This window comes from Equus caballus, chromosome 20 (assembly GCF_041296265.1).
Source record: "Equus caballus isolate H_3958 breed thoroughbred chromosome 20, TB-T2T, whole genome shotgun sequence".
In the NCBI taxonomy this organism is placed as follows: Eukaryota; Metazoa; Chordata; class Mammalia; order Perissodactyla; family Equidae; genus Equus; species Equus caballus.
This window is the reverse complement of record NC_091703.1, coordinates 29410886-29438627: the sequence shown is the minus strand read 5'-3', so window position 1 is coordinate 29438627 and position 27742 is coordinate 29410886. Positions and strand designations below refer to the sequence as shown.

Genomic DNA, 27742 nt, shown 5'->3' with positions numbered 1-27742 from the left:
TCCAATCTCATATATACATTCCTTGGTCCTGACAATACATGTTGGCTCAGTCCTATAGCTCCTTTAGCAGATAGCTTCTTTCCTCCCTCAGCATCCCCCCAGTACTTCCCCAGCCAGGTTTTGCTGTGGTGTAAACCTAGGAATTGACCTGGTGGCCAGGTGGAGAAGTGGAGTAGATTCTGGGCGGGCACGTGATGACTTGCAAAGCAGAGGCTCTACATCATCTTCAAGCAAGCAGGAAACACTGGCTTTTAATAGGGAGGCATGGGGTACTTCTGCAGGCCCACAGGGTTCAGAGAAGTCTGAGGATTCAAGACTCTCAAGTGCTTTGACTTAGATATCCCTATCCTAAGTCTTAGAATTCCAATCCTTCCCAGTCAGCAATCTGGCAGTGGCTTAGCATGCCTACTGGATTTGATAATAACCTTGTTTGGAGCTCTGCTGCTCTTTCAACTAAGTCCTGGGTCTGATCCTCAGCCTCTTCTGCTCTCGGGCTGAAGATTAGACTTTTTATGGTGCTGAGGAGGCCCTTTGGCTTTTACACTTTGCTTTATATTGGTGGTTAATCACTCTCAGAAACCCATTGCCTACTTCTAATGCTTCAGTGGCCCCCGACAACAGCTATACTATTCCAAAGTCCTCATAAATACTATTTCTACTCAAATTCTCAAAAACCTCATTGGCAAAAACATTCCTTCTAGGTCCTTTTACATTCCTACACGTCTTGCAGTATGTGCCAAGAATTCAAAACCCTGACCATTCTTTTATCCAAGCCCTTTCTCACAGTTGTTTATGCAGGTTGTAAACTTGAGAGATGAGGTAACATTTTCCCCTGGACAAAAAGCAAGCTTACTTAACTGCATTCTACAGAAGTGGCAGATTCCCTAAGCTTAGGTTTCCCCTACATGCAACACAGACTCATTGTTTGCATATCATCCATCTGAATATACCTTGTAACTTCTTTCAGATTTGGGGGCAAGTGAAACTGACACATATATGAATGTTCAAGTTGCTTGCTATCTATGAATAATAAATTCCTTTGTTTCTGACCATAGACATTGTGTCTTTTGAGATCATCCACGAAACATTAACAGGCTGGATTTTCGTTTGTAAGTAGAATAAAATAAAATCCCAGACCCACCCCACCTGAAATAATTCACCTACAAGTTCATTACCTTCCACCATTATCCCATCCTACTTTACCACCATTGAAAGTTTTAACAATCATACTGCACCTCCTGTCAAGGATATAGGTTCTTTACCTATCTTTAGGGCTTGGATCTTCATTGCCAGTTGGCATCACGTAACCCAAATTCAAAATACTAGTTTTGAGACTACTTCCTAGGACCACTTCCAATATCAAATGTAGGTTCAGTTTTCCAGGAAAGAGATTTTGAGATTTATATGCAAGAAATTTATCGATGAGTTCCCTAGAGAAGCAATATTGGGCAGAGGGAGAAGTTGAACAAAGGCATCAACTAGTACTACAGGGAGCTCTGGAACCAAAGCAATTGTCCTTCAGAGTTGCCTTGTCTTGAGGCAAGGAGTCAAAGTTGCATATACATCTCAACAGTGACTGGTCACTGAATGTGGGATGCCATGTTTGGGGACATGATCTTGAGCTACGCAGTTGTCACTGATGGCTGAGGGATATGCCTCAAGAGAGTCTCAGCTAAGAGCTATCAGCTCCCTCACTCTAAGCAGCTAGGGGAATGAGTGCCTCAGTTGTGATGGAAGGAACCGATCACTGAACAACAGATCCATTACAAGAATCAGTGACTATACTTTGACATTCTAACATGTAGAGAACGGGAAGATGGGTAGGATTCATAATGGAGACTAGAAGCAATAAACAGTATAGTAGGAGAACTATGAGAGAGAGTGGTGCCCCAGGGAAGAGCGTATTTGAAGGAAAGAGCAGTATTCAAATATGTGAAATGCTGCCAAGGGGCTGTTGAGGACTGATAATTTATCATTAGAGTTGGGAAAGTGGAGGTCAAGAGAAGTTTTAATGGAATGGTGGGGATGAAAACATTATTTCAGCAGGTTTATAAGAGAATGGACATTTTCCCATTTCTCAAATATGAAGCTTAGTTATTCACACTGACTCTCTTATTGAAAAGAACCTATATATCATATGTTATTTTACAGTAATTTATTAACACTTTTGCAGAGCTGCTAAGATAGTAAGGAGTTTTAAGTTACAATCTAAGTGGACATGGAAATTCAGAGAGGTAGTTCAAACATTGAAACTGATTTTTACCCTTCAATTTTGCCAAACAAAATTTGATCTTCAATTGTGATAGTCTTGGAAATAGAAGACAAAATCCCAGGCCTGCCTAAGGTGAGCATCAGATAAGAGACCCTCCTTTGAGAAAGCCAGAACCGACAAAGGCTGCGGCAGTGATGAACCAAAAATAATGCTACTCCATATCTACCTCTAGCATACTAGAGGTAGCAACTAGTAAGGGAAGTTGCCTTGGTACTGAACACAACAGAAGAGAACAGTGCCTGAGAATTATAACCACAGCAACTTTGCACAGATTTACAGTCCAGATTCACAAAACCAAGACAGAGCAAAAAGTCTTAAATCATGAATTGAGTTTAAAATATGGACTAGTCAGAGACAAGTGCGAATCCTCTTAGGTACAGACACTATTTTCCTTCATTCTACTTGCTTTGAGTTTAGTTTGTTCTTTATCTAGTTTCTTAAGGTGAAAGGCTAGGCTATTGATTTGAGATCTTTCCTTTGAATACAGGTACTTACAGAAATAAATTCCCCAGAAGCACTGCTTTAATTCCATTCCATACATTTTGGTATGTTGTGATTTTGTGTTCATTCATCTCAAAGTATTTTCTAATTTCCCTTGAAATTTCTTCTTTAACTCATTGGATACTTAAGGGCACACTAATTTCCATGTATTTGTGAATTTCCAATTTCCCTTTATTATTGATTTCTAATTTCATTCCAGTGTGATTGGAGAACATACTCTGTATGATTTCAAACATTTGACATTTACTGAGGCTTGTTTTATGGCTTACCATAGGTTTATATGTTACAATCTAAGAATAGTAATGAAACTAGCACACTCCAATTTGCAGGAAGTTGGAGGAGACCTTAATGCAATAAGGTCTTAAAGAGCTAATGTGGTTGGGGTCAAACGAACTCTAGAACATAGGAAATTAAAGGTCCCTTCCAGGACAAAGCGTTGGACTTCTGCTTTCAGTCATGGCAGAGGAAGTAGGAAGACTATACAAGTTACTCAGAACTGCGATTTATTGGAGTTCTAGCCCAGTCAAAGTGGAAAGACTTTGATTATATGCTGAGAATTGAACTGTAACACCAAAAGGTCATGCCTTAGGAGTAAGAACCATATCCTGAGTATGGACTTCCTATATCCACCCTAATAAAGCTAAAAACCAAACCACCTAAGAATCAAGGAAAACTATCAGTAAATTAACTACCTGCTAGAACAAAATTCATTGAAGGAAGAAATCATACTCCAAAGGCCTTAAAATTCATCATCTATAATGTCCACATATAATACAAAATTATTGGACATGCAAAACATGCAAGAAATGAGACACGTAAGCCACCTTCCCAAGCATTACATAGAAACAGATCCAGAGGTGACCTAAATGTTGAATGACTAGCCAATGACTCCAAAGTAGCAATTATAATATATTCATCAATATAAGAGATTCTCAGATTAGTCTCCATACAAAAAATTTAAAACATCCTAAAATCTTGTAGCTCATAATTGAAAGAAACTTGGTAGAGGTTTACCCAAATATCAACAATTTAAAATGTTTTGATCAGACAGGGGGTGAAGGGGAGCACTTATGTGGTGACAATCAAGAAATAATGTACAAGTGAAATCTCACATTGATGTAAACTATTATGAACTCAATTTAAAAAAACATAAAAAGGAAGAAAAAAATAAAATGTTTTGATCAGGCATGCTGGAGGAAGGACTATATTACCTTCTTATTCTTTCTAGAAAAATTTAAATTACAAAATTAACATGAGGAGACAGTTCAAGAATATAACGCCAACAATTTAGGAAAAATTTATTATAGAGGTGCATCAGGCAGTTAATTAATTAAAGCACTTATTTTACGATTTTTATGTTTGTGATGTTTGTAAGGCTTTAAAATTTGTAGTGTGATGTGATGTTCCATTCTCAATCTCCATTTCATCCAAATTGTATACACTAGATCTCCCACTTTCTGTATGTATCTTTGCTCTATAAGCTTCACGAGGGTGGGGACTTTGTGTTCATTATTATTATATCCAGTCCCTAGAGGAAACCCTTGGCACAAAGAATGCATTCGAAAGAATTTGTTAAATGAATGAATGAATGAATTTAAAAAATCAATTCAACTTAAGTATTCTGTCCCCTTCTCTGCATTTCCATGGCTACCACCTTGATTCAGGCCCTCTCTATCTCTTCCCTGGACTCTTGCAGTAGTCTCCTAATTGGTCTCCCTGCCTGTAATCTCAACTCCTTCCAGTCTATCCTCCACACTGCTGCCACGATAACATTTCTAGGTGTAAATTTGATCACATTGCCCAAACTCCTTGGTTAGGGATCCAGGAACAGCAAGTGCTGGTGCCCCTGTCACATATTCTATTCTCTAGCCATGGTGATCTGCCCAGTTCTCTGGGTGACCAAAATATCTCACCCCATTCCTGCTTTTAATCTTTTATTCCATATCCTGGAAAGTCCTTTCTCTTGCTCCTTTCCCCTTGTACACCTGCAAGCTCGTTTTGCTTCCTGTTCTGCTCCATTAGTTTCCTCTTTCTTCTGTGCCACTAATTTGGCCTAATACACACACTTATTTTCGAAATGCACAGCATTATACCGTTCCAGGGACTATCCTCTTCGACTTACAAACAGTTATTTTATTCCATTTCACATGCAAATCAGTTTTATATAGTTACTTGTTTACATGCCCGTGTCTCCTTCTAGACTCTGGAGGTTCCAGAAGACAGGTTGAGAGTAAAAACCATCACCCACAACAACAAACCCTTTGTATTCTCACTCCCACAACCACATCTCCCCTCTGTCAGTGAGACCAGCGGAAGGGGACAGACTCAGGAAGGAATGAACGATAAGTATTATAACTGGAGGAGCCGTGAAGTCCGTTCTGGCCCTAACGTTTTGCGTTTCTATGACCGTCTGACTCCCAGATGCCAGAGTCACTCCGCACAGAAATCCCTCGCTGGGGAACCGCCTCGCACCCCGTCGGGCTGGATTTCTGGCTCCGAGCTCTGTCAGGAGGTAGTCACCAAGACGCAGTGGCCTCCGGAGCTCCTAGAGAGTATAAGCTAGCTCCTGGAAGGGAAAGAGCTGCCCGGCTTCTGCGGCTGGACTCAGAGCGGCTGACGCACTTCCGGCCTTTGTGGTTCGTCGGTTGCCGGGCACCGCTGCTCCGCCTCACAGCCGGCGCTTCCCAGGCCCCGAAGGTGAGTCTCGCGCCGCTCGTCCCGACCCCTCGGGTCCCGGAAGATTTAAGGTCCCTGTTTTGGAGTCGGCGGGAGGGGATGGTTGTGCTAGCGTGGCCTCCGACACGCTCTCGCAGTCGCCTAGACCTGTTCACAGGCGTGAAGCTTGTGGAGTAGGAGGAGGTCCCGCCCCTGCCCCTGCCGAGGTCCTGGGAGAGACCCGTGGAGGGGGCGGGGCTTTGTGACAGCCCGGGAGGACAGGAGGTGGAGGAGGGGCGTGCGACTGCGGGTCTCTCCCTCTGTCAGAGCCCCACTCCCTGTATACCCATCACCTTCATTCAACAAGTGCTAACATTAAGCGGTATTTGTAGCATCTATTTTTTTCTTTAAATATTTGAAAACACATTACAAGCGTCATGACTTGTCCCCCATAAATAGTTCCATATGTGCATCTCTAAAAGTTAAGGGCATTTTACATACGCAGATCATAACCACAATATCATTAACACACCCAACTAAATGTAGGAGCATTCCCTCATATCGCCTAACACCTAGTTCATATATCAAATTTCCCTTAGTTGTCCTACAAATGTTTTTTGCAATTGGTTTGTACCACCTAGGATTCAATTAAAGACCATTCGTTGCATATGGTTAAGTCTCTTTTCATTTAAAACTGCCCTGCTCTGCTCCTCCCTTCCCCCCATCCCACTGCCTTGTTGAAGGGGAGACTTGCCAGTCCTCCTGTAGAGAGTTCCCATTTCTGAATTTGTTTGTCCCCTCATGGTATTTAAGTTGTTCCTCTATTTTCTTGTCATTGTTGTCGGTTGTCCTTTGGGATTTACTTTACAACACAGGTGTTTTATGATTTTCATTCTCTCTCTCTTGCTGTTGCTAACACGCTGAAGCTAATAAGAAAAAATGTTCTTTTATGCTCTTTCCGCCATGTTTTTAGTTCAGTTAAGGAAGATGAGGACGTGTGATTGAATTCTGCAATTTTATCACTCTTTTATCGTGTGTGTGCTGCCTGACACATAATAGGCACTTAGTAAATATTTGTGAAGTGACTTCCTTTGTGGGTTACAGGTAGTGCAGAGAAACTGAATATGAATTTAGGCTGAGCTCTCCTACTTCCTCCAGAAGTATGCCTTGTACACACCTCCAAGATTATAACTTTTATTTCATCCTTTTGTGATTCTATCCCCATGAGCTGTAACCTCCTGTGTATCCCCAGCTCTTAGCACAGCTCCATAAACATCTGTCCAAAGACTTTGTTTTCCAAACAAAGGTTAGGCTTTCAGTTGTATGTATTTTTCAAAGTTAAATTAATTTGAAGAGTACAGTGACATATCTAAGCGGAAGTCTTGCTGGATCTAGTGCAATAGCCTCCACCCCCACTCTTCTTTCAACTCTTGCCTTTTCTGCTTCCACTCTTGCTTCCAACTTCATTCCCTCAGCTTGTTCACTATCTGGTAACAGAGCTGCTTCAAACATAAATCCAGTCCTGTCACTTCCCTTCTTAAAAGCCTTTAGTGGCTTTCCATTGCACTTAGAATAAAATCCAAACTCATGCCCTACATGATTTGGCTTGTCTTACAACTTAATTTTTTGCCACTCTGCTCTCACTTGGCTGTAGCCACTCCAGCTTCCTTTCATTTCTTTGACCACACCATGCCCTGCCTCAGGGCCTTTGAATGGTCTCAAGTGCTCTTCCTGTCCTCCACCTCTACTCTTGTGGCTCACTCCTTTTTACTCTTAAGGGCTCAGCTTAAATGTTATCTCACCTCTCACCACCCTATCTTAATAGGGCCTCCATTTATTTGATAACTCAGTGCCTAGTTTATTTTCCTATAGTACTTATCACACCTGGTAATTATTTTATTTGCCTCCTTACTTTTGTTATCATTGTTATTATTTTTGGTTTGTCTTACCCATTAGAATGTAAGCTCCAGCAAAACAGGGCCTGGTTCTGTCTTTTTCACCATTGTATCTCTAGTGCCTAGCAAAGTGCCTGGTATATTGTATGTGCTCAGTGAACATTTATTGAGAAAAATGAGTAAATAAATGGCAACAACATCTATCTGTAACACAGCCAGGAACTAGGACTTCAGAAGAAATCAAATACGAAAACTTTGAATGGTTAATATAAACGGCACCAAATTTATCCACTATATTTAAAAAATAAAGTGTCTTAAACCATTGGCAGAATTCACTTTCTTGTGATTGTAGGACTGAAGTCCCTGGTAGGACTGAGGTCCTCCTTTGCTTGCTGGCTGCCATCGAGGGCCTGGTCTCAGTTTCCAGAGGCTGCCTGCGTTCCTTTATATGTGGCTCCCTCCATTATGGGCAAGCCAGCAGTTGTGCATCAGATCCTTCTCATGCTTCAAATCTCCCACTTCCTCTTCCGCTGCCAACCAGAGAAAACTCTCTGCTTTTAAAAGGATTATGTTAGTGGGTTAGGCCCACTCAGATATCTCCCTATCATAAGGTCAACTAACTAGTGACCGTAATTACATGTTCATTACACCTTTTGGCATGTAAGCCAACAATCATAAGAGCAGCACTAGAGCATGGAGGTCATGGGGCAGTCTTAGACTTCTGCCCACCACAATACCACTAGTTAGTTTATTCTGCAGTTGATGGATGTTTGGGTTGTTTCTAGTCTGGAGCTATTATGAATAAAGTTGCTCTGAACATTCCTCTATTTCTGGCCTTTAGCAGACATAAGCCCTTGTTTCTTTAGGGTGTATATTCAGGAGTGGAATTACTGGGTCATGGGGTACATGTGTGTTCAGCTTGTCAAAGACTGATGAGACCATCACCAAATATCTGAAATGAAAAGACAGCTACAGAGGTATGCTGCCTAGGCACAGTCCTGAACGGAAGGGATTGCTGGTCTTGTATAGGGGTTTTGAGAAGCGGAGTTCAGTGATTGCTGGATCTTTGTGGGGTTAAGTGGGCTGGCACTATCTGTGGAAGGGTGGTTTTATGGGACAAACTGTTGTTGATTAGTTGGCACTTAGAGCTGTGTTTATTGAAATGAGTCATTAGGATTGGCTCATTTTCAAAAGCTATGGCTTGTCACTAATTGACTGACTTGCAAAAACATGTTCTCTGATGTGACCTGTTGCGTGATTGAACAGCCCGGTTCTGTGCTACTTGGTACCATAGCACAGAACAATCAGTCTTTTCCTAGGAGTGAGGGAACTTTTTTCCTTCTCAAGCTTTAAGAGAGTTCTATCAGTATTAATGCAGGAGAGTTCCATTTGGTCCATATCATTGCCAATTTACCCTTAAATTATACGATATGTGTGTACTTTAGAATTTTTTTAACGAAGTCTCTCATTGTTAAGTATTTCTATTCTCCTTACAACAAGGGGTTTAATACACTAACATTTACTGAACGTCCACTACATCTTGTTATTATATGTTAGAATTTTTAGTCTCATATCCCTCCCTTTTGTATAGTAAAATATTCTCACATAAAAAATGTAATAAAGGTTACCCGTTGAAACATTCCATATCATCCCTGCCCCCAGCCACTCATTTCCCACCCCTAGAGGCTAATAGTGTTTCTCAGGTATCCAAATAGAAAAGATATATATTCTTTTTTCCTTTTTTTATACAACTAATTGTATGTTATTCACTCTGGTTCTTCACTTTGCCTTTTTCACTTAAATATATCTTGACACACCTTTCATGTCTGTGCCTAATGAGCTTCCTCATTTTTTTAAGTTGCATAGTAGTACAATATATGGATTACTGTGCAGTCATGCGTTGCTTAACGACGGGGGTATGTTCTGAGAAATGTGTCATCAGGCAATTTCGTCATTGTGTGAACATCATAGAGTCACTTACACAAACCTACATGGTGTAGCCTACTACACACCTACTCTATATAGTACTAATCTTATGGGATCACCGTCATGTATGTGGTCCGTCATTAATCGAAACGTCATTATGTGGCACATGACTGTAATTTATTTAACCAGTCCCATTTTAGTGGACATTTAGGTTGTTTCCAACCTTTTACTGTCACAGTCATATAGTAAATAACCTTTTATATACATCATTTTACACATGAGTGAATATGTTAATTTATAGGGGGTTTTTTGGCCATAATCATTTAAATTTATTTTCATATTTTGTCAGTTCTTGGGCATATGTTGTTTCTTCTATTTCACACCTCCTCGCTGAGTTCACCTTTGTTTCCTGGACTACATCCTTTACTTTTTTAGGAAGTAGGTGGTAAATGACTTTATTTTGCTCTCCCTATTTAATTGTATTTGGCTGGGGGTCAATTCTGTTGACGGTCATTTCCACCACTCTGATTGCATTCTGAACCCCATTTTTGTTAATGAGCAATATGCTGTGTTTCCTTTGTAGGTAATGTGTCTCTCCTCTGGTAGCTTTTAAGATTGTCCCTTTATCCTCAGCAGGCTGCAGCTTCACCTTATTATATCTACATGTGCACTCTGGATCTGAGAAGCCATGCCTTCATTTCTGGAATATTCTTAACTTTTTTCCTCATCAACTATTATTTATCAGCCATTCATTACATTCTCATCCTCTGAATCTCGTATTATGTTAATGTTGTATTCTCTTAATATAGGCTCTATCTTAACTACTCTTTCATATTTTTCATTTCTTGCTGCATTCAGAGTGAAATCTTCAATATTGTCTTAAAAATCACTGTTATTCTTGGGGCTGGCTCCGTGGCCGAGTGGTTAAGTTCGCGCGCTCCGCTGCAGGCAGCCCAGTGTTTTGTTGGTTCAAATCCTGGGCACGGACATGGCACTGCTGATCAAACCACGCTGAGGCAGCATCCCACATGCCACAACTAGAAGGACCCACAACGAAGAATATGCAACTATGTACCGGGGAGCTTTGGGGAGAAAAAAGAAAAAATAAAATTAAAAAAAAAAAAATCACTGTTATTCTTGAGCTGTGTCTGTTGTTTATCCTCTAATGCATTTTAAATGTCAAAAATTTTTTTTATTCTAAAATTTCTAATTCTTTTTATAGCTGCTTGATGTTGCGTTTTCACCTGTTTTAGTTTCATTATCTCCTGTATTTCTCAGAATCACTTATTTTAAAAATTCCTTGGACTATAAAATAAATTTCATCTCAAGTGAATTTCTATTCTGATTGCTGATTGGTTTTCTTAGGGTTAGAGTTCTTTGTGTGTTTTGGAATTTAGTTTGTAGAGTTATTTTGTATGCAAGGCTTTCTGTTGTAGATTTCTCTCTCTTCTTCCTTCAGCATTATATCCAAGACCCTTTCTGGGTCTTATAACCAGTGCTTGAGTGTTGCTACCCTAGGGAGTTATTAGGGTGGGCAGACCTAGTATGGGGCCAGCAGCTTCTGGGCTAAGTTTCTGCAGATGAGGTTGGTCTTGTCCCTTGGCTCCTGGGCCAGTAGCTTCTGATAAAGTCATAGCCCAAGTCAGCAGCCTACAGTCTTTTTTTCTGCCCCCTTTTTATGAGTGTGAATGTCCACTGATGCCTCTGGCATTAGAAAGTGAGCCTGGTTCCCTACAGTCTGAGACACACCACCTTGAGTTTCTTTAATCTCCCAAGAATTGAATTCTAGCCTGAACCTGACTGCTTCTAGACCATTAGCCCTCAGCCTTAACTCCCTTAGCTAGTCTGTGTTTCAATTTCTGGTCCACTGAGATTTTTATCTTGTATTTGTGGCTGGCCATGTCTTTCTCTTTATCTCTTTTTATGTATCATCTCACAATGCCTAATGTTTGGAGGCAATTGGTAATTAAGCATGAACTGGCTGTACCGTGTTGCCCTGGAAATCTAAGTCCAATCTTCAATGTATTGCTTTTGAGCCGGTTGGGATGTTCAGGTGGATGCCCCTTTGGGATCTAGAGGTGAGCTTTAGCACATATCTGGAAGGTCACTACTGGCCATTGTCTGCCCTGGCCTTTCTTGAATATTTCTTCCAGGATTTTCAACTGTCTGCTGAATATTGGCCTATAAATTCATTGTTTTATTTTGTTAGGGCTATTTCTTCTGTAAAAAGAGGGTATTCAACTTACTAATACTGCTTTGCTAATAATACCTGGTAATTAATATTTATTTAGCAATTGCTATGGGCCAGATACTGTGCTAATCTTTTTATATGCATTACCTTATATAATCATCACAACAGCCCTATAATAGGGGTGCTATGGTCAGTCCCACTTTAGAGAGGCCACATGATTTAAACATTATTTGCTATCATGCAGTGTTTCTAAAGGTGATTTTAGAGAACTCATTCCCTTCAGTTCATCAGATGTGTATCAAGTACTTGCTCCCTGCTAGGACATAAGGTGACATCAAATTGCAAACAATTGAATAAATCAGGGCACATAATTGAATAAATTAGGTAAACAAAACATTGAAGAAAGATTCATCCACAATTTTGTGGCAAGTCCAGATTTGTAAGTCTCCTGCGCATTTTGTTAGAAGAGGTATCTGGGATCTGTAGCAGGTTGGGGCATGGTTGAGAGAGGAGACAGGAACACGTGGGGGACTATCTGGGAACACCAGGTAACACATACAGATCCTGGGAGCAGGGGTGGCATGAGGGAGAAGAGAAAGAGGGCATTTTCCCTTCCCTGTCCTTGCCATGGCTTGATGAAATGAAAAGGGAGGTAGAAAGGAAGAGTTTGTTTATTTATCCAGAAAACATCTATGGAGCACTGACAGTGGGCCAGCACCATGCTAGGCATTAGGGATAAAGACAGAGTTCACGGTGGCACAAGATCAGGAGGTAAGTCCTAAGTCCACCAACTGTGGGGAGAACAACACAGAGATAGAGAGGCTGCCCCACCTGTTTGGGTATGTGAGGGATTGCCTGTGGTGCTCAAGTTAAAAAAAAATGATCTCCATGGTTTCTCAATAGCATTAAGGTGCAGAACCCATATCAGTAGAACAATTTTTGCCTGTAAACCTAACCTAAAAATGTGGGAAACCACATTTTTAATAATAATGGAATCTAATGCAACTTCATAGTTAGAAATTCTCAAACTTATGGTTGTCCTGGACTGAAGACTCAACAAACCTGATACCCAGATGCTGCAGTAAGGTGTAAAAAAAATACATTTGGCCCTGGACATTGACAAAGAATAAGTCCCACAATCTTTGTAATTCTTCATATTCTCAATGCTGTGACATAATTTTATGTAAATATTGTACTAAAGTCTGTCTCTCCCACTGTAAATACCATAAAGGCAAAGACCATGTCTGTTTCCTCTCACTGCTTTGACCTCAGTGCCTACACTGTGCCAGGCATCTGGTGGGCACACAGTATTTGAATGAATGGAATAAATACATTTTCCATCAATAAAGTATAACCGAAGAACTTCTGAATTCTCTCAGACCTTAATAATCCTATTAACATAGGGCTAAAGTCATATATAAAACTTAAATTCCATCACTAAAGTAAGCATTATATCAGTGTAACCACCATAAAGCATCTCAACTTAATCTGCCACCACCCTACAACATCTTCCTGCCATTTCCTTCCTGAATTTTACTCAGTATTCCTTTAAAATACAGATCTAACATGATGACAATGAAATAAAAACCTTGATACCCCTTGGTTTTCCATATAATATAGTCTAAACATCTTAGCCTAGAGTTCAAGGCTGTTTTCTATTCCAGTGCAATGCATCTTTCCAGCCTCATGTGTTTACACCCATTTTCCATCCCCACCCGACACTCTAGAGTTCAGCCACCAGTTCAGCCCTGCCGGTCTTTAGAGACACTATACAGTGTAACCTTAAATATTTTTGGTTGTGTTGTTTGCTTGGCGTCTGATGTTGAATCCCCGCCCACTGCCCTTTCTCTGGCTGACAAATTCCTGTTCATTATTTTAGGCCTGATTCAAATGTACTTGCTGCTAAGCCACATTCTTCCACTGCTCCATACCCAGTCAGACTTACTTTTTTCCTACTCTTTGCTCCCAGAATACTTAGTTGAAGCCTCTATTATAGCTCTCATCATTTGCTCTTATAGCTAGTTTTGTATGTCCTGTTCTTCACCTAAAACTATGAGGCTTTTAAATCACTACTATTTATTTATTCATTTGTTTATTTATTTTCTTGGAATAAGCACTATTATTTCAAATGGTACAAAAATCGGAAAAAGTACAGCAGGTATTCCATGAAAAGTAAATTTCCCTTTGTCTCTTCTTCTGCAGTTCCCTAGTTCCCTCCCCAGAGGCCACCCTTCTATATCAGTTTTTCATTGCCATAATAATGTGGTATAACAACCACAACATTTTGGTGGTATGCAGCAGTAAACATTTATTTGGCACTGAATCTATAGGGTTAAGCTGATCTGGGCAGGGCTAACTTGTATATCTGCAGTCACCTGTTTGTCCAGCAAGCAGCTCTGCAGATCTTGGCTAGGCTCACTCACATGTCTGGGGGTCAGCTGGCTGTTAGCTGACCTAGGATGGTCCATCTGCCCCACTGGGGTGATTTGCCTCTGTCCTGCATGTCTGTGATCATCTGAAAGTCAGCATATTCTCCTGCTAGCAGTTTAGAGGGCAAGGGCAAGCAAGCTCAATCACAAGTACTTTTCAAGTTTCTGCTTGTATCACCCTTGCTAGTATCACATTGGCCAAATCAAGTCACATGATTGAGCCCAGAATCACAGTGGGAGGGCACTGCAGAGTACATGGCAACAGGGAAGGGTAAAGAATTTGGGCCATTAATATATTCTGCCATACCCATTTTTCCAGTTTCTATACATAATATAAGTAAAATCCTATATATACTTATTATTAAGATAAATGATAGCATAATATTCATCATTCCTATATTTGGTTTTTTTCCCCACTACTTTTTTCTTTCCATTAATACATACTGTTTTATCATCAGGTGTATCCTTCTAAAGAAGATTAAGTCAGGGAATCTAAAATCAGTTACCCTTTGCCCCAAGCTGGAGTGAGCCTTCTAAATTAATCCCAGAATGACTTCAACAGAAGAACAGGATGGCCTTAAGATTGTGAAGGTGGAGGAAGACCCTATGTGGGACCAAGAAACCTACCTTGAAGAGAATAGCTTTTCTGGCCAGGAAGCCTCCCGCCAACTTTTTAGGCACTTTTGTTACCAAGAGACTCCTGGTCCCCGAGAAGCACTGAGCCGGCTCTGGCAGCTCTGTCATCAGTGGCTGAGGCCAGACACCCATACCAAGGAGCAAATCCTGGAGCTACTAGTGCTGGAGCAGTTTCTGACCATCCTGCCTGAGGAGCTCCAGTCCTGGGTGCGAGAACACCATCCTGAGAATGGGGAGGAGGCAGTGGCTGTGGTTGAAGATCTGGAGCGAGAGCTTAGTGAACCAGAGAACCAGGTGAGAGGAGGAAGATGGGCTCCTAGACACTGATTACTAAATGAAGGGTGAAGTTGGTAACCCAGGTTGGTTGGCTGTAGCCACATGTACTAGTTTTCCATTGCTGTGTAACAAATTACCCCGAAGCCTTAATGGCTTAAAAAGACAAACATTATCTCACAGTTTGTGTGAGTCATGATCTGAGGGGCTACTTAGGAGGATCTCTCATGAGGTTGCAGTAAAGACATCAGCCAGGACTACAGTCATCTGAAGATCTGACTGGGGCTGGTGGCTCCACTTCCAAAATGGCTCCCTCCCATGGTTGTTGGTCAGGGGCCCTCAGTTCCTCACTGGCTGTTGGCAGGAGCTCTTAGTTGTTAGCCGTATGGGTTTCTGCTTAGGGCTTATTGAGTGTCCTCACAACATGTCAGCTGGCTTCCCTAAGAAGGAGACAGAGAAAGAGAGAGAATAAGGATGAAGCCACAATACTCTTTATGACTTAGGCTCAGAAGTTACATACCATCACTTCTGCCACACATTCTATTCAGTAGAAATGAGCTATTAAGCACAGCTCACACTCAAGGGGAGGAGAATTAGGCTCCACCTTTTAAAGGAAGGAGTCTCAAAGAACTTGTGAACATATTTTAAACCACCACATCCCTTGGGTCACTCTTGTTCTCCCACTTCTGCTCTTGGGTCTGGAATTAAAACTCTGGGCCTCCCCCTCTGCCATTTCTCTGCAAAATATTTCATATGGTCTCTTTCATTGAGTATTAGCCTGAGCTCCTGTAGTGCTTCTCTTGTGAATCCAAATATACCTACCTTCAGGCCCCAGATTACCAACGTGGACATTCTGAAGTGCTCTCAGGGGATATGGTGAATCTGAAGTCCAAGCAGGAATCAGCAGCCATCCGGCTTCAGTCCATGGTGACGCAGCTCAAATGTGAATCTTTTGGTCCCCACCAATTTGGAGAACAAGGTAAGGACTTTGACGGGTCCATTCAGGGGATCTCTGGTGGCTCTGTATAGGGTAATAGTTAAGACTGTGGATCTGGGGCCAAATTAGCTGGGATGGAATTTAAACACTGCTACTTAGTAGCTCTGTGACATTGGGCAGGTCAGATAACCTCTTTGTGCCTTCAGTTTATGATTATATAATATGGAGATCATCATAGTACCTCAGTCATGGAGTCATTTGAGGATTTAATAAGTTAATAAATGTAAAACACTTAGAACAGTGCCTGCTTTGTAGTAAGCACTCTATAGTACCTACTTTCATACATCGTGTTGGGGAGCCTCGCCTTCTCTGAGTGACCCCCTCCAGCCATTTCAGCAGTGCTGACGATCCCTTCGTCTGCTGGCCTCAGTATCCCTGTTTAGCCCCTCTTTACCTTACACTGCCAATTTTGCATTCCTAGAACATGTGTGTTTGCTATGGATCTTCATGTTCCCCAGCCCATGGTTGTACTCTTTCGTAAAGAAAAGAGATGATGATGTCTGGCCCATTCATTATTCCAGATGGTGAAGCTGTACCTGAAAACCAGGCATTGGCCTCAAAGCAGGAAGTCTTAAAAGAAATGGAACATTTTGGGAATAGCAGACTCCAGAGAGATGTTCCTCTGGATTCTAAGTGTAAAGAAACTTGTAAACGTGACAGCAGGGTAGAAAAGCAGAGGGGACACCCCACTGGAGAGAGACGTCACAGGTGCAATGAATGTGGGAAAAGCTTTACTCAGAGTTCAGTCCTCATTCAGCACCAGAGAATCCACACTGGGGAGAAGCCATACGAATGTGAAGAATGTGGGAAGACCTTCAGCCAGAGGTCAGGCCTGATTGAACATCAGCGGAGCCACACAGGAGAGAAACCCTATCAATGTAAGGAGTGTGGGAAAGCCTTCAGTGCCAGCAATGGCCTCATTAGACACAGAAGAATCCACACAGGGGAAAAACCATATGAATGCGAAGAGTGTGGGAAAGCCTTCCGCCTGAGCTCATACCTTGTTCAGCATCAGAGGATTCACACTGGAGAGAAGCGCTATCGGTGTAACGAGTGTGGGAAAGCCTTCAGTCAGAATGCAGGGCTTTTCCAGCATCTCCGAATCCACACTGGTGAGAAACCTTATCAGTGTAGTCAGTGCACTAAAAGCTTCAGTAGGCGAACACTCCTTATAAAACATCAGAGAAGCCACACTGGAGAGAGACCATATGAGTGTGATGAGTGTGGGAAAGCCTTCAGTCACCATTGCAACCTCATTAGGCATTTCAGAATCCATACTGTTGCCAAACTAGACTAATTCCATGGACTCCCAGGCCCTTAAATGGCGCCATCTTGGACAGTAATATTTTCAAGTGGCTTATTTGTTATCAAATATATCTTGCTTTGGAATGAGTAGCTTGTCTGCAGACCGGGTGCTAGTGTCTTCTGGGTGGATGACTGTGGGTGTGGGCACTTGCTGGGCAGCCTCCTTCTTGCCTATCCTGTAGTTCATTTCTAATGATTTCCCTTAAAGGGACCAAATCTTACCTGGAAAAAAATTGGTACGGAGGGGCTGTTATTGAGTAATACTGAATATTGAACAACTGTAAAAGACTAGTATCTGTGTATACTTTTTAAAGATTGGGTAAGTTCAAGTGATATTCAGAGGCGAGTCTTTTTTTTCCCCCTGTAAAAGTTACATTTTAAACACATTTAAGGTTTTGGGGAGTAAGAATCATTTCCACAGGAAACATTGCTGTGGTCTCCCCTAGGAATGTGATGTATGGTCTCTTTGGTGCTTTCATCAGGAAGGGTGGTATACTCATTAACCAAGCAGCATTATCCATGGAGTGAAACCCGTAACCTTGATGATTTTGAAATCTATGTCCCATTTGATATCTAAGTGCAGGTTATTACCATATTTAAGGTTCCCATTTTTGTTATAAATAATGAATGAGGATATTTTAATATCCTCACGATGTACCTTTTTATTCATAGTCTTTTCTGTCAGCATTATTCCCCTGCCACTGCCCTTTGGAGGTTATCAGCAACATTGAATGCCACTGCAAGCAGCGTTATTGAGGCTCTGTAGAGAAAAGCAGCCTCTGACCTCAGGCAGCTGCTTAATTGGGGAGACCAGCATGCTCAGGGCACATGCTGTCAGAGTTGAACACAAGCTCTGGCACAAGACTGTCCAGGTTCAAATGCTGCCTCTCTATACTGTGCAACTTTGGGCAATTTATTTGAATGCCCTTAAGCTATGGTGTCCTCATCTGTAAAACAGGGGACGATAACAGTATCCTTCTCATAGGATACATGAGATTATATTAATACAAACTTTTAAAGCACTTAAAACATAGCTCTCAATAAACGTGCACTATGATTTACATAAGAAATAATACCATCTACTGAATATAGGTGGAATTATAAGAATGTTAGAACTAAGTAGGCTATTAAATGCCTCTACTGATAGTCTCATTATACTTTTCTCCACAGTCAAAATCTGAATAAGAATTTCAAAAGGGAGGAAATAAAAGTTCAGCTTAAAAGTATACTGTGCTAAACCTTTGTCTTCAAAGTTTATAAAAAATGTTAAAAGTATATGTGTGTATGTATATATATGTGTATATATATTTGGTTTTCCTTATAGCTTAGAGACCATAACAAAAAAAAAAACCTCTAAAATTCGTTGACTATTTCATTTGTGAATAGAGCAATTAGCTAAATTCAGATTATCTAGACTAATGCTTATCAGATTTTAGAGTATCTACAAATCACCTGGGATCTTCTTAAAGTACAGATTCTAGCGTGAAGGTCAGAATGGAGCCCAGGAATCTGCAAGTTTAGTAAGTTCCCGGTGATGCTGATGCTACTGGTTCATGGAGCCACTCTGAGTATCAGGCCTCAGACAGCCCTGCATGTTGATACGGTCCTTCAGAATTGCTAGAGGTGCCAGGCAAATCAGTTTCCTTCCCATCCGCCTTCCTCCTGCAACCTCTGCATCAGCGTGAAGTCCCTAAACCTGTGCTCCCCACCTGGACCCACTGCCTGCCCCACCTTAGGAGGAGTGAGATACCCCTGAAGTGCAGTGGGCAGGTGGGGTGAGGTGGGTTTGGGAGACAAGGTAGTGTCCTCTGCTCTGGCACAGGCAAATTCAGCAAAGTCTTTACCTAGGCAGCCTAAACAGTACCTACAAAAGTTTGCTTCGGGAAAAAAGCTGCTGCTACAGAGCTTCTGCTCTTCCTCCTGCCTCCTCCGCACAGGAGCTCCCAGGGTACACGGGCCAGGAGCTGTTGCATGTATACGAGCGCACTGCGGACCTGCCAGTCCTTACCTTTCTTGGTCTCTCTGAGCATTTTGGGACACAAGGACGAGGTCTCGGCTGAGGTGTCCTTACCTAGGGTGCTTCTACATACCACATCTACCTTCAACACTCGACTTGGGCTTGGTGCCTCTGGGACTCCAACCCCAGTGCTCAGACAGCCACTTCCTCTCTCACTACTCAGAAAGGCAAAGAAAAGCTCACAGAGAAAGCAGCCACAAAATAGAGGCCAAAGGGGTAAAGGAGAAGAACAAAGAACAGCAGATCACCTGTTGGGGAGGGGGATGAGAGAGAGAGGAAGAAGAGAGGGCCGGACAGGGCAAGGCTTCAGTGAAGAGAAAATTGAAGGGAGAAGTCGGGAATGTTTCGTTTTTTCAGATTCTGTTCCACCGATCTGGTCCAAAGTGTTATAATAGCTGATGCCACAGCTTCCCTGCATTCAGCCTCACTGACAGTGACAGGAAGCATTTTCAGTGCCTGTGATCAGAGGAGCAGCAAGAGACCTGGAGGAGAGGGAGGTTCAGGCAGTGGGTAGGGGCACTCAGTTAATCAGCAAGCATCCACTGAGCCCCGCCTTGGCCAGCAGGCGTGGGACACATCAGAACAGAACAAGCAGACACAGGTCCCTGCCCTTGCAGAGTTTACATTGTAGCAGAAGAGAAAAACAATAAACAATGAGCATAAGTAAATTGTGTAGTATGTTAAAAAGTGATAAAGTGCTTTGGAAACAGAAGAAGGTGGAGCAGGATAAAGGAGTGAGGTTTCATCGAGTGCTCGGGAGGCTTCATTAAGAAGGAAGCGTTTGAACTAAGATTTGGAGGAGGGTGGGGAGTCAGCAGAGTGCTGTCTGGGAGGACGTTCAGGAAGAGGGATCAGCCAATGCAAAGGCCCTAAGATATGGAATAAAAATAGCTGTCCCGTTGGGTTTGTCAAATTATCCTCACAATCACCCCAGAAGAGAAAGGTATGTGTATTTGCCATTCACATTTATAGCTGAGTAAACTGAGTGCGGTGGAATGAAGAATGAAGTGACTGCTCAACCTCGAGTGCCTGTGAGGGAGCAAAGGTCTGTGATCCAGACCAACTGAGTCCCCTTCTAGTGCTCTTTCCTACTAAGTGCCTGGAAACTTTGTTTTCCCACCTGGAAAATTCTTCTTTTCTTCCTCACCTAGAAATCATAGGTGATGCCACACAAATAGATGTCAGAGTAATTATTTTGAGTGACTAGCTGTGTCCCGAAAGCACTGGGGAGGGTGTCCAGCAGATAACCTGTTAGAACGCAAGAAGAAATGGATAGATTCCTGCAGAGTCAGGTGATGTTAATGGTTGGGTGAGAGCCTGGGGAGTGAGGGTGGCGAGGTACAGGGACTGCAGGCAGTCAGCGCCTGATGGGAAGGAAGGGCTGGCAAAGTGGAGGCGTGGGCGAACTGGAGACAGTCAAGTTTGCTACTTGGTAGCAGAGCACCGCTGCTGTTTGTTACTATCTAGCTGTGTGACTGAGACAAGTTACTTCACCTCTCTGTGCTCTTGTGGAAAGAGAAAAAGTCCAGGTGGATAAGTAGAGATCTCCAAAGCAATACTTTGATAACTAGAGCTCTTCTTCTCTAGCTCTCTTGGTGCTCTCCCTTAAGTGAAATCCATTTGTAACAAGTGGGGGTAGGGTGGGGCTAGGAATTGGAAGGGAAAAGCCAGGCCCGTATCGAACGGGAGGTCCCAGGATTTTTTCGGAGGGGGAAGGAAGAGAGTCTCCAATTTGCCTCTTTGCTCTGGATGGACCCAAAGGGAGGAGGCCAACGAAGTGAAACAGCTTCAGAGCAGCCTAGAGAGGAAGCGGAAGTATCTGCGTGCAGCGGGCGGGGGAGTGGGGCCGTGACGCCAGGTTTGCCCAGGTCCCAGGCGCCACCAAGTGATAAAAGTCTGAGACAGAGCTCAGTCCCGCCCTGGGTGAGTCCTGGGATGAGGGCAGCGGGGGCTGCGCTGTGAACCAAGATGGGATAAATGCTTGCATTTCAGGAATAAATACCATACTACGACCACTACTAATAGATGCTTGTATAGCCCTCACCAGGTGCCTGGCACTGTTCACTCGCCCAAGGTCACACAGCTTGTAGCACTAAAGGCACCCTCTGTGCTCTTGACCCCATTTCAGATAAGAAGCTGCGGAGTCTTACATCAATGCTGTCAGGCCGGGCTGGATGCCTTTTAACTGCTACCCTAGTCAGAACTGAGAGCACGGTTTAACAGTTCTATTGAAAGACATTGAGGTTGTGTCTGTTTTTCACTACATTTTAGAAACAACACTGCAGTGACAGGTCTTGAACTTGCCTCCTTGATCACAATAAGTGCAGGAACATAGCATATGTACATTTGTAAAAAGTTCTTTACTACAGAGAATTTAAAACATTGATAAAAGTTGAAAGAATAGTATAATGAATCCTTCCATGCGGTACATCCACTTTCAACAGTTAGCAACTCATGACCAGTCTTGTTTCATGTATATCCACATCCACTTCCTCCCTTCCCTAGTTATTTTGAAGCAAATCCCAGATGTATTATTTTACCTGTCAATATTCCAGTATGTATCTCTAACAAAAACTCTTAAAAACATAGCGATAATACCTTTATCGCCTAAAAATTCAGTATTCTTTGTATCATTGCATAGCCAGGAAGTGTTTACATACCAATTCTTATGTCATTGTTCCGCCACACCCCCATCTGGGTGAGCAGTGTGGGATAGGTTGCCAAGAGACCAAAGAAAAGACCTGGAGACAGGGAACAACACATATGGGTTTATTGGGAGTTACAGGGAAGGTCCAGTGGCGGCTGGCTGGACAGTAACATGTACCCGCTATCGCCCCCTAGAGAAGCTAACTTAAGTAGGCAGAGGAACAAAGGCTGCATGCTAGCCAAGGGGGATCGTCCGTATATGACCTGCATTCCAAGGACCAGAGCCCCTCTGGAGGGCCTCTATATTCCTTCAGACCGCCAGGGTCTTGGTGCTAACTCTCCCATGAGAAAGCAGTGGGGTTGGCCAAGCCCAGGTCTGTTATTATCGTGAGTGCTGGCGCACAGCCCAGACAGGAGCCTCAAGGACACATGGTTTTTAAAAGGGCACGCCAGCTAATGCCCCTCCAGTCTTCATTTTTTTACGTTTGTTTGAATCAGGATCCCCATGCTGCCTACAACTGTGCTTGACTGATAGGTCTTGTCTCTTAATCTCTTAATTAGATATCGCTTTCATTTCTCTTTCTTCCCATTGCATTGTATTTGTTATGGCTGGCGGGGGGCGGGGATTGTTTATCCTGTAGTTGCTCAGTCTGCGTTTTGATGAATGCCTCCCTGTAGTGTGGTTTAAAATCTTTCTCTGTCTCTGTATTTCCTGGGAATTGGTAATTCAATCTAGAGGCTTGACCATATACAAGTTCAGCCTTTTGGGCAAGACCACTTCATCATGGTGTCATTTTCTTCAATCAGGAAGGAATGTCTGGTTTCTTTTTGTGATGTTAGCAGCCATGGATGAATAGTGTCTTTATCCATTAATTCATAATGGATGGCAAAATTGTGATATTCTAATTGCATCATTCCTTCTTTATTCACTAGAAGAATACATTTATTAAAAGAAACTTCTTATCACCTATTTTGTTACTGAGTGGTATAGTTCACATGGAAAAGGCGGGGTAAATGCTTGATTGTTTCCTTTTATTTACCAGTTTTCAAAATACTTAGTTGGTTCTCTAGCATTCTCTAATGGTAACTAATTCAGTTTTTAAAAATACTAATAATTATGAACTCATGGATGTAAACACACTTGAAGTGTTTGAATCCACTGCTGTCATTATCTTTACTGATGCTCGGATTTTCCATCTTCAAGTGGGAAGCTCTTCAAGTTAGCTCCCGAGTCCTTCTGACATGAGACCTTCATAGTCAGGGGCTTCCTTGCTTTATGGTGTGACAAGATGTTTCGGGCTCATGTCATATATTTCCTGTCTCAGATCTGGATTCAGCCATATCTCCCAGGAGCCTTGATTTCTTTTTGGAGAAATGCACATAACCACAAATGAGGTATTGGGGGAGGCTCATTTTTTAGCTGGTCATTGTTGCTAAGCCTTTTCAGTAGAAAAACCTAGGGTATATATATATCGATACTTCCAATTCAAATTCAGGACGATAGGCTACAGTCATGTGTCACTTAACAGCAGGGGTACATTCTGAGAAATGTGTTAGGTGATTTCATGATTGTGTGAACATCATAGAGTGTACTTACACAAAACTAGATGATATAGCCTAATAAACACCTAGGCTATATGGTACTAATCTTATGAGACCACCATATATGCAGTCTGTCAGTGACTGAAACATCGTTGTGCAGTGCATGACTGTATTTACTTCTCTCTTACACTTTTTTCTACTCTTGTATTAGTTATCACTGTGTAGCAAATTGCCTAAAAACTTAGTAGTTTAAAACAACACACATTACCTCATAGTGTTCATGTGTCAGGAATCCAGGCGTGGATCAGCTGGGTCCTCTGCTTCAGAGTCTCTCAAGACTGAAATCGAGTGTTGATAAGGCAGGTGTTTCATCTGAAGGCTTGACTAGTGAAGGATCCAAGTTCACATGGTTGTTGACAGAATTCAGTTCCTTGAGGGTTCTTGGACTGAGGGCCTCAATTATTTGCTGGCTGTTAGCAAGAGGGCGCCCTTAGTTCCTTGTCATGTAGGCCTCTTGAACATGACAGCTTGCTTCACCAAAATTCCCAAGGGAGAGCATCTGCTAGCAAGCAGAAGTCACAGTTTTTTGTAACCTGTTCACAGTAGTGACATCCCCTTGACATCGCTGTATTCTGTTGCTTAGAAGCAAGTTAATTAAAGGGAGGGGATTATACATGGCCTTGAATACCGGGAAGTGGGATCATTGGAGGACATCTTAGAGGCTGCCAACCACAGTTTTCTCCTGTGTCAAGAATCCCAGTTCTCAATGATGGTAGGGATGATAGAATTAACATGTCATATGTGCATTGAAAATTTTAACAGATGCTAAAGAGCCTCCAAATTGGCTGTGCCAATTTACATTCCCATATCCCACATCCTTGCCAATGTTTATATTATCAAACTTTTAAATAGTTGCTAATCTGTTAGGTATGTAATGGGGTCTTTTTTTTTTATTTTTAACCCCTAATACTAATGAAATTAAAATTACGCATCTCTTAATTTTATTGGCCATTTGCTTTTCCTCCTTTGTGAATTCCTTATTCACATCCTTTTTCTTTTGGACTTTTTCTTTTCTTTTCTTTTGGACTTTTTAACCTTTCCTTATTGGTGGGCAGGAGTTCTTTATATTCTGGATATTAATCCCTTCTCACGTGTGTGTGTGTGCATATATATATATATATATACATATTTATTATATATGGATGTATGTATTTATTTCATTTTTTAAAAGATAGGACTATCTCTGAAGACAGGATGGTGAATGGGAGTCTTGAATCCCAGACTCCAGGCAGAGTGCACGTGCTACTAAATTATTGAAGCTCAGACCATCTGGAGAACCAAGAGAAGTTCCCAGTTGTGGCCATGCCAGTTCCCTCTTGAATAGAAAAGGGCTACACAAGTCAAGGTGGGGAAAACAGCTTTACATGGAATCAGGAATCCAGCCTTCCTGGAAAGAGTCCTTCACACCAGGAAATTTGCAGACAGCACAACACCTCTGCTACTAGGATTCCCTTGGGCCTGAGTGACTTTGATCCATCTTGGGAAATCTGCCATTGGAAGCTACAGCCAGAACACTACATAGCAAGGAGCAGATACTGGAGCACTTCCCAACCATCCTGCTAGAGGAGCTCCAGGCCCTGGTGAGAGAACATCACCCACACAGTGAAGAAGAGGCAGTGACCTTTTGGGAAAGAAAGACTAACGGATCAAGAGCATGTGGGCAAGTGGAAGGCTGGGAGGTAGAAAGCCAGAATGAAGGGCAGTAACAGGTTAGTGGTGGGTGGGGAAGCCCTTTGAGAAATTTCTTCCCCACTGGGCTAAGCTGAAATAATCAATCATTGGAGTTTTTCTTTACCATTTTCTAACATCCCCCCTGTAGCACTTGAATGTTTGAGAAGCACTTATGCCTTCTTCTCAGCCCTGTGTCTCCTAAGTCTCTTCTCAAAGGATTTAACCCTAATTCCCATAATAATTTCTAAAGAAACCCACTGATTCAGATTCCAGCCCAACCCCATAAAAGGGACACCATCTTAAAGGAAGAATCTCCTCTGAGAACACTGTGGGCATCCTCAGTCATCCAGCTACAGCTCACAAAGACTCAAGTGTGAACCTCCAAAACCACGTGCAATTCCAAAGACATGTGAGGAACAGAATTTCTTCTGAGATGCAGGATAGAAAGCACTGCCAGCTAGAGACATATAGGCAATCTTTGTGCCCATTTTTATTAGTTTCTGCTTCCATCAAAACTCTGCCTTATCCATCTTCTCACTCCACTCTATGGCTACAACATATTTATTAGTTGAACGAATAAATGAAGATATGTGGGCAGAACTAACATCTACCCATTCCTTCAGAAGACAAAGAATTTATTCTTCTCTTTGGCCTCTTGTTCTCTTTTCTCATGTTTTCATCATCAGAAGTCACTTTTCAGAGTTTTTGCCTATTGTTTGAGTGGCGTGCAGAATTGATACATTTCAGATAAAGAATCCAAGATTGAAAATATGGAGACTAAATGCAAGCAAAAGAAGTTGGCTTTAGAGGAGGGAATACTTGAAGTAAAACCTAAAACATTCTACGCAGACCTCGAATTAAAGTTTCGCAGGGTCCCAAATGTGCCAGAAGCAGTGAATGGGCGGGTCAGTGGAGCAGAGCCACGTGGGAAAAAGGTTCACGTCAAGGTGAGTGTAGGAGAGACTTCATCCACTGCTCGGGGCTCTGAATCCACGAATCCACGGCGGATCCACCCCCGGGAAAAGCCGTATGCGTGTGCCGATTGGAGGAAGGCGATGCCGCAGCGCTCGTACCTGACTGAGCCCCCGGAAGCGCGCGGTGGGAGCTCGCACAGGGTTTGCCGAGGCTGCCCAGCCTTCGCACAGCCGGGCGCAGGAACACGGGGAGCGGCCATACGCATGCGCAGCCGTGCTGCCGTCTGTGACCCGTCACGGCCCGGGCGCCGCTGTCTTCCTCAGGGCCGACCTTGCGCTTCAGCTGTGCGTCGGCCCCGGGAGCACATCGTGCGCGTGAAGTCTGTGCTGGCCCTTCATCAGGAGCTCTGACCTCGTGGGTCCTCACGGACGAGAGGCCTTTTAAGTGTCGCAAAACCTTCAACCGGCGCCCCACCCACATCCAGCACTAGGGGGTCCACGTGGGCGAGAGGCCCTATCAGTGTGAGGAGTGTGGCAGCGCCTTCAATCAGAGCTCAACATTTCTGCAGCATGAGAAAACCCATCAAAAAAAAAAAGCCAAAAAAAAAATTAATTGGTAGTGTAATGCCTTCGGGCAGAGCCTGAAGGAGTTTGGTTGAATCAATGAAAGAAGAAATGAAGAGCTTAATTCTTACACCAGGAGTTCATCTACCACAGTGAAGATCAATTGTATCTTTCGTCAGAACCCATATTTTACTTCTGACAGCAAATTTTATTGAGAGCCCGTGTGTCAGACGGGAGCTGAGTATCACGTGATAAATAAAACACACCTTGACCCTGCATTGACACAGACACAGGCCCTACCTTGGAAGACAAATTCCAGTTATATACAAGCATAATCAGAGAGCTAAATACTTTGGTAAATATATCCTGGAGAGAAACTTTTATCAGACAGTTGGATTTGGCACTGTCTCCTTCCGAATTCTCACTTCACATTAGAAACTCCATGTGAGCTACAAGTTCCATATCCACTTGGGATTTGTCCTGAATGGCACAGGAGCAAAACCACAGCGAAGAGAGAACATCATAGTATAAAATGAGGGGAAGGTGCAGTCTGAGCTTGGGTCTTAGAGTATTCAGGCACAAAGGCAAAGCAGACTGATGTTAATTTTGTATCCAGAGTCCCTAAATAGATCACTCAGTGTGGGGAATGCAGGAAAACCTGGTAAGGATCATTTCTGTCTTGCCTTGAAAACTATGGTGATTCAGTTGAACAGTTTCTCCGAGCTAGCCAGATGACTAAGGGTGCCTGGGCCTCTTCTAATCGATAAATTTACCCAATAAAGTTGTGAAGTCACCACTTGTCTTCATCCCTCACCCAAATTATTCTGTATTTTTTTCCCATTGAGGTTACTATCATACTCCACTGTTCCAAAGTGCACTTTAAAGATAAAACCATTTTTTTGGTGGCTAATTTTTCCCATCAAGTTGCAATGTATTCTCAGTATCCTGAATGGTATAGCTAATAGATTAATTTCAAGTCCTGTTTTGGTTACAAAAGAGATTCTTCAGAAGCTAGCTGTTTAGTAAAGGACATGATCTGAACACAAAGAACTACCATGTAAGGAGTAGCCGTATTTGAGAAGCACCATAGACGTGGTGTGGACAGAAGTACCACAGGTGTTCAGTCCAATGGTGAGGGAGGGGAGACAAAGACATCATATCTCTGGCATAGACCTGCAGGAAATTTCGGAATGCTTTCCTAAGTTATAGTTCTTCACAATTACACAGACGTTGATTTCTCCCGCAATG

At 42.5% G+C, this 27742-nt stretch overlaps 1 protein-coding gene and 1 long non-coding RNA gene across 3 annotated transcripts; one reads left to right on the top strand and one right to left on the bottom strand.

Annotated features, from left to right (window-relative positions):
• The first annotated feature begins 5351 nt into the window (after positions 1–5351).
• ZSCAN31 (zinc finger and SCAN domain containing 31) lies at positions 5352–27307 on the top strand. 2 transcript variants are annotated; one of them, XM_023624126.2, is made up of 4 exons: positions 5352–5470; positions 14328–14799; positions 15607–15757; positions 25764–27307. In XM_023624126.2, the coding sequence occupies exons 2-4, from the start codon at positions 14419–14421 to the stop codon at positions 26339–26341; spliced, it is 1110 nt and encodes a 369-aa protein (XP_023479894.2). In that variant the 5' UTR covers positions 5352–5470; positions 14328–14418; the 3' UTR covers positions 26342–27307. The 2 variants fall into 2 exon arrangements, with proteins under 2 accessions (XP_023479894.2, XP_014589757.3); XM_014734271.3 differs by lacking the exon at positions 25764–27307 and adding an exon at positions 16297–18306.
• On the bottom strand, positions 14956–15734 carry LOC138919602 (uncharacterized). The gene is made up of 2 exons (XR_011429915.1): positions 15601–15734; positions 14956–15218 (listed from the first exon to the last, which is right to left on the bottom strand). It is a non-coding gene; the product is annotated as an uncharacterized lncRNA (long non-coding RNA).
• Positions 27308–27742: the final 435 nt, after the last annotated feature.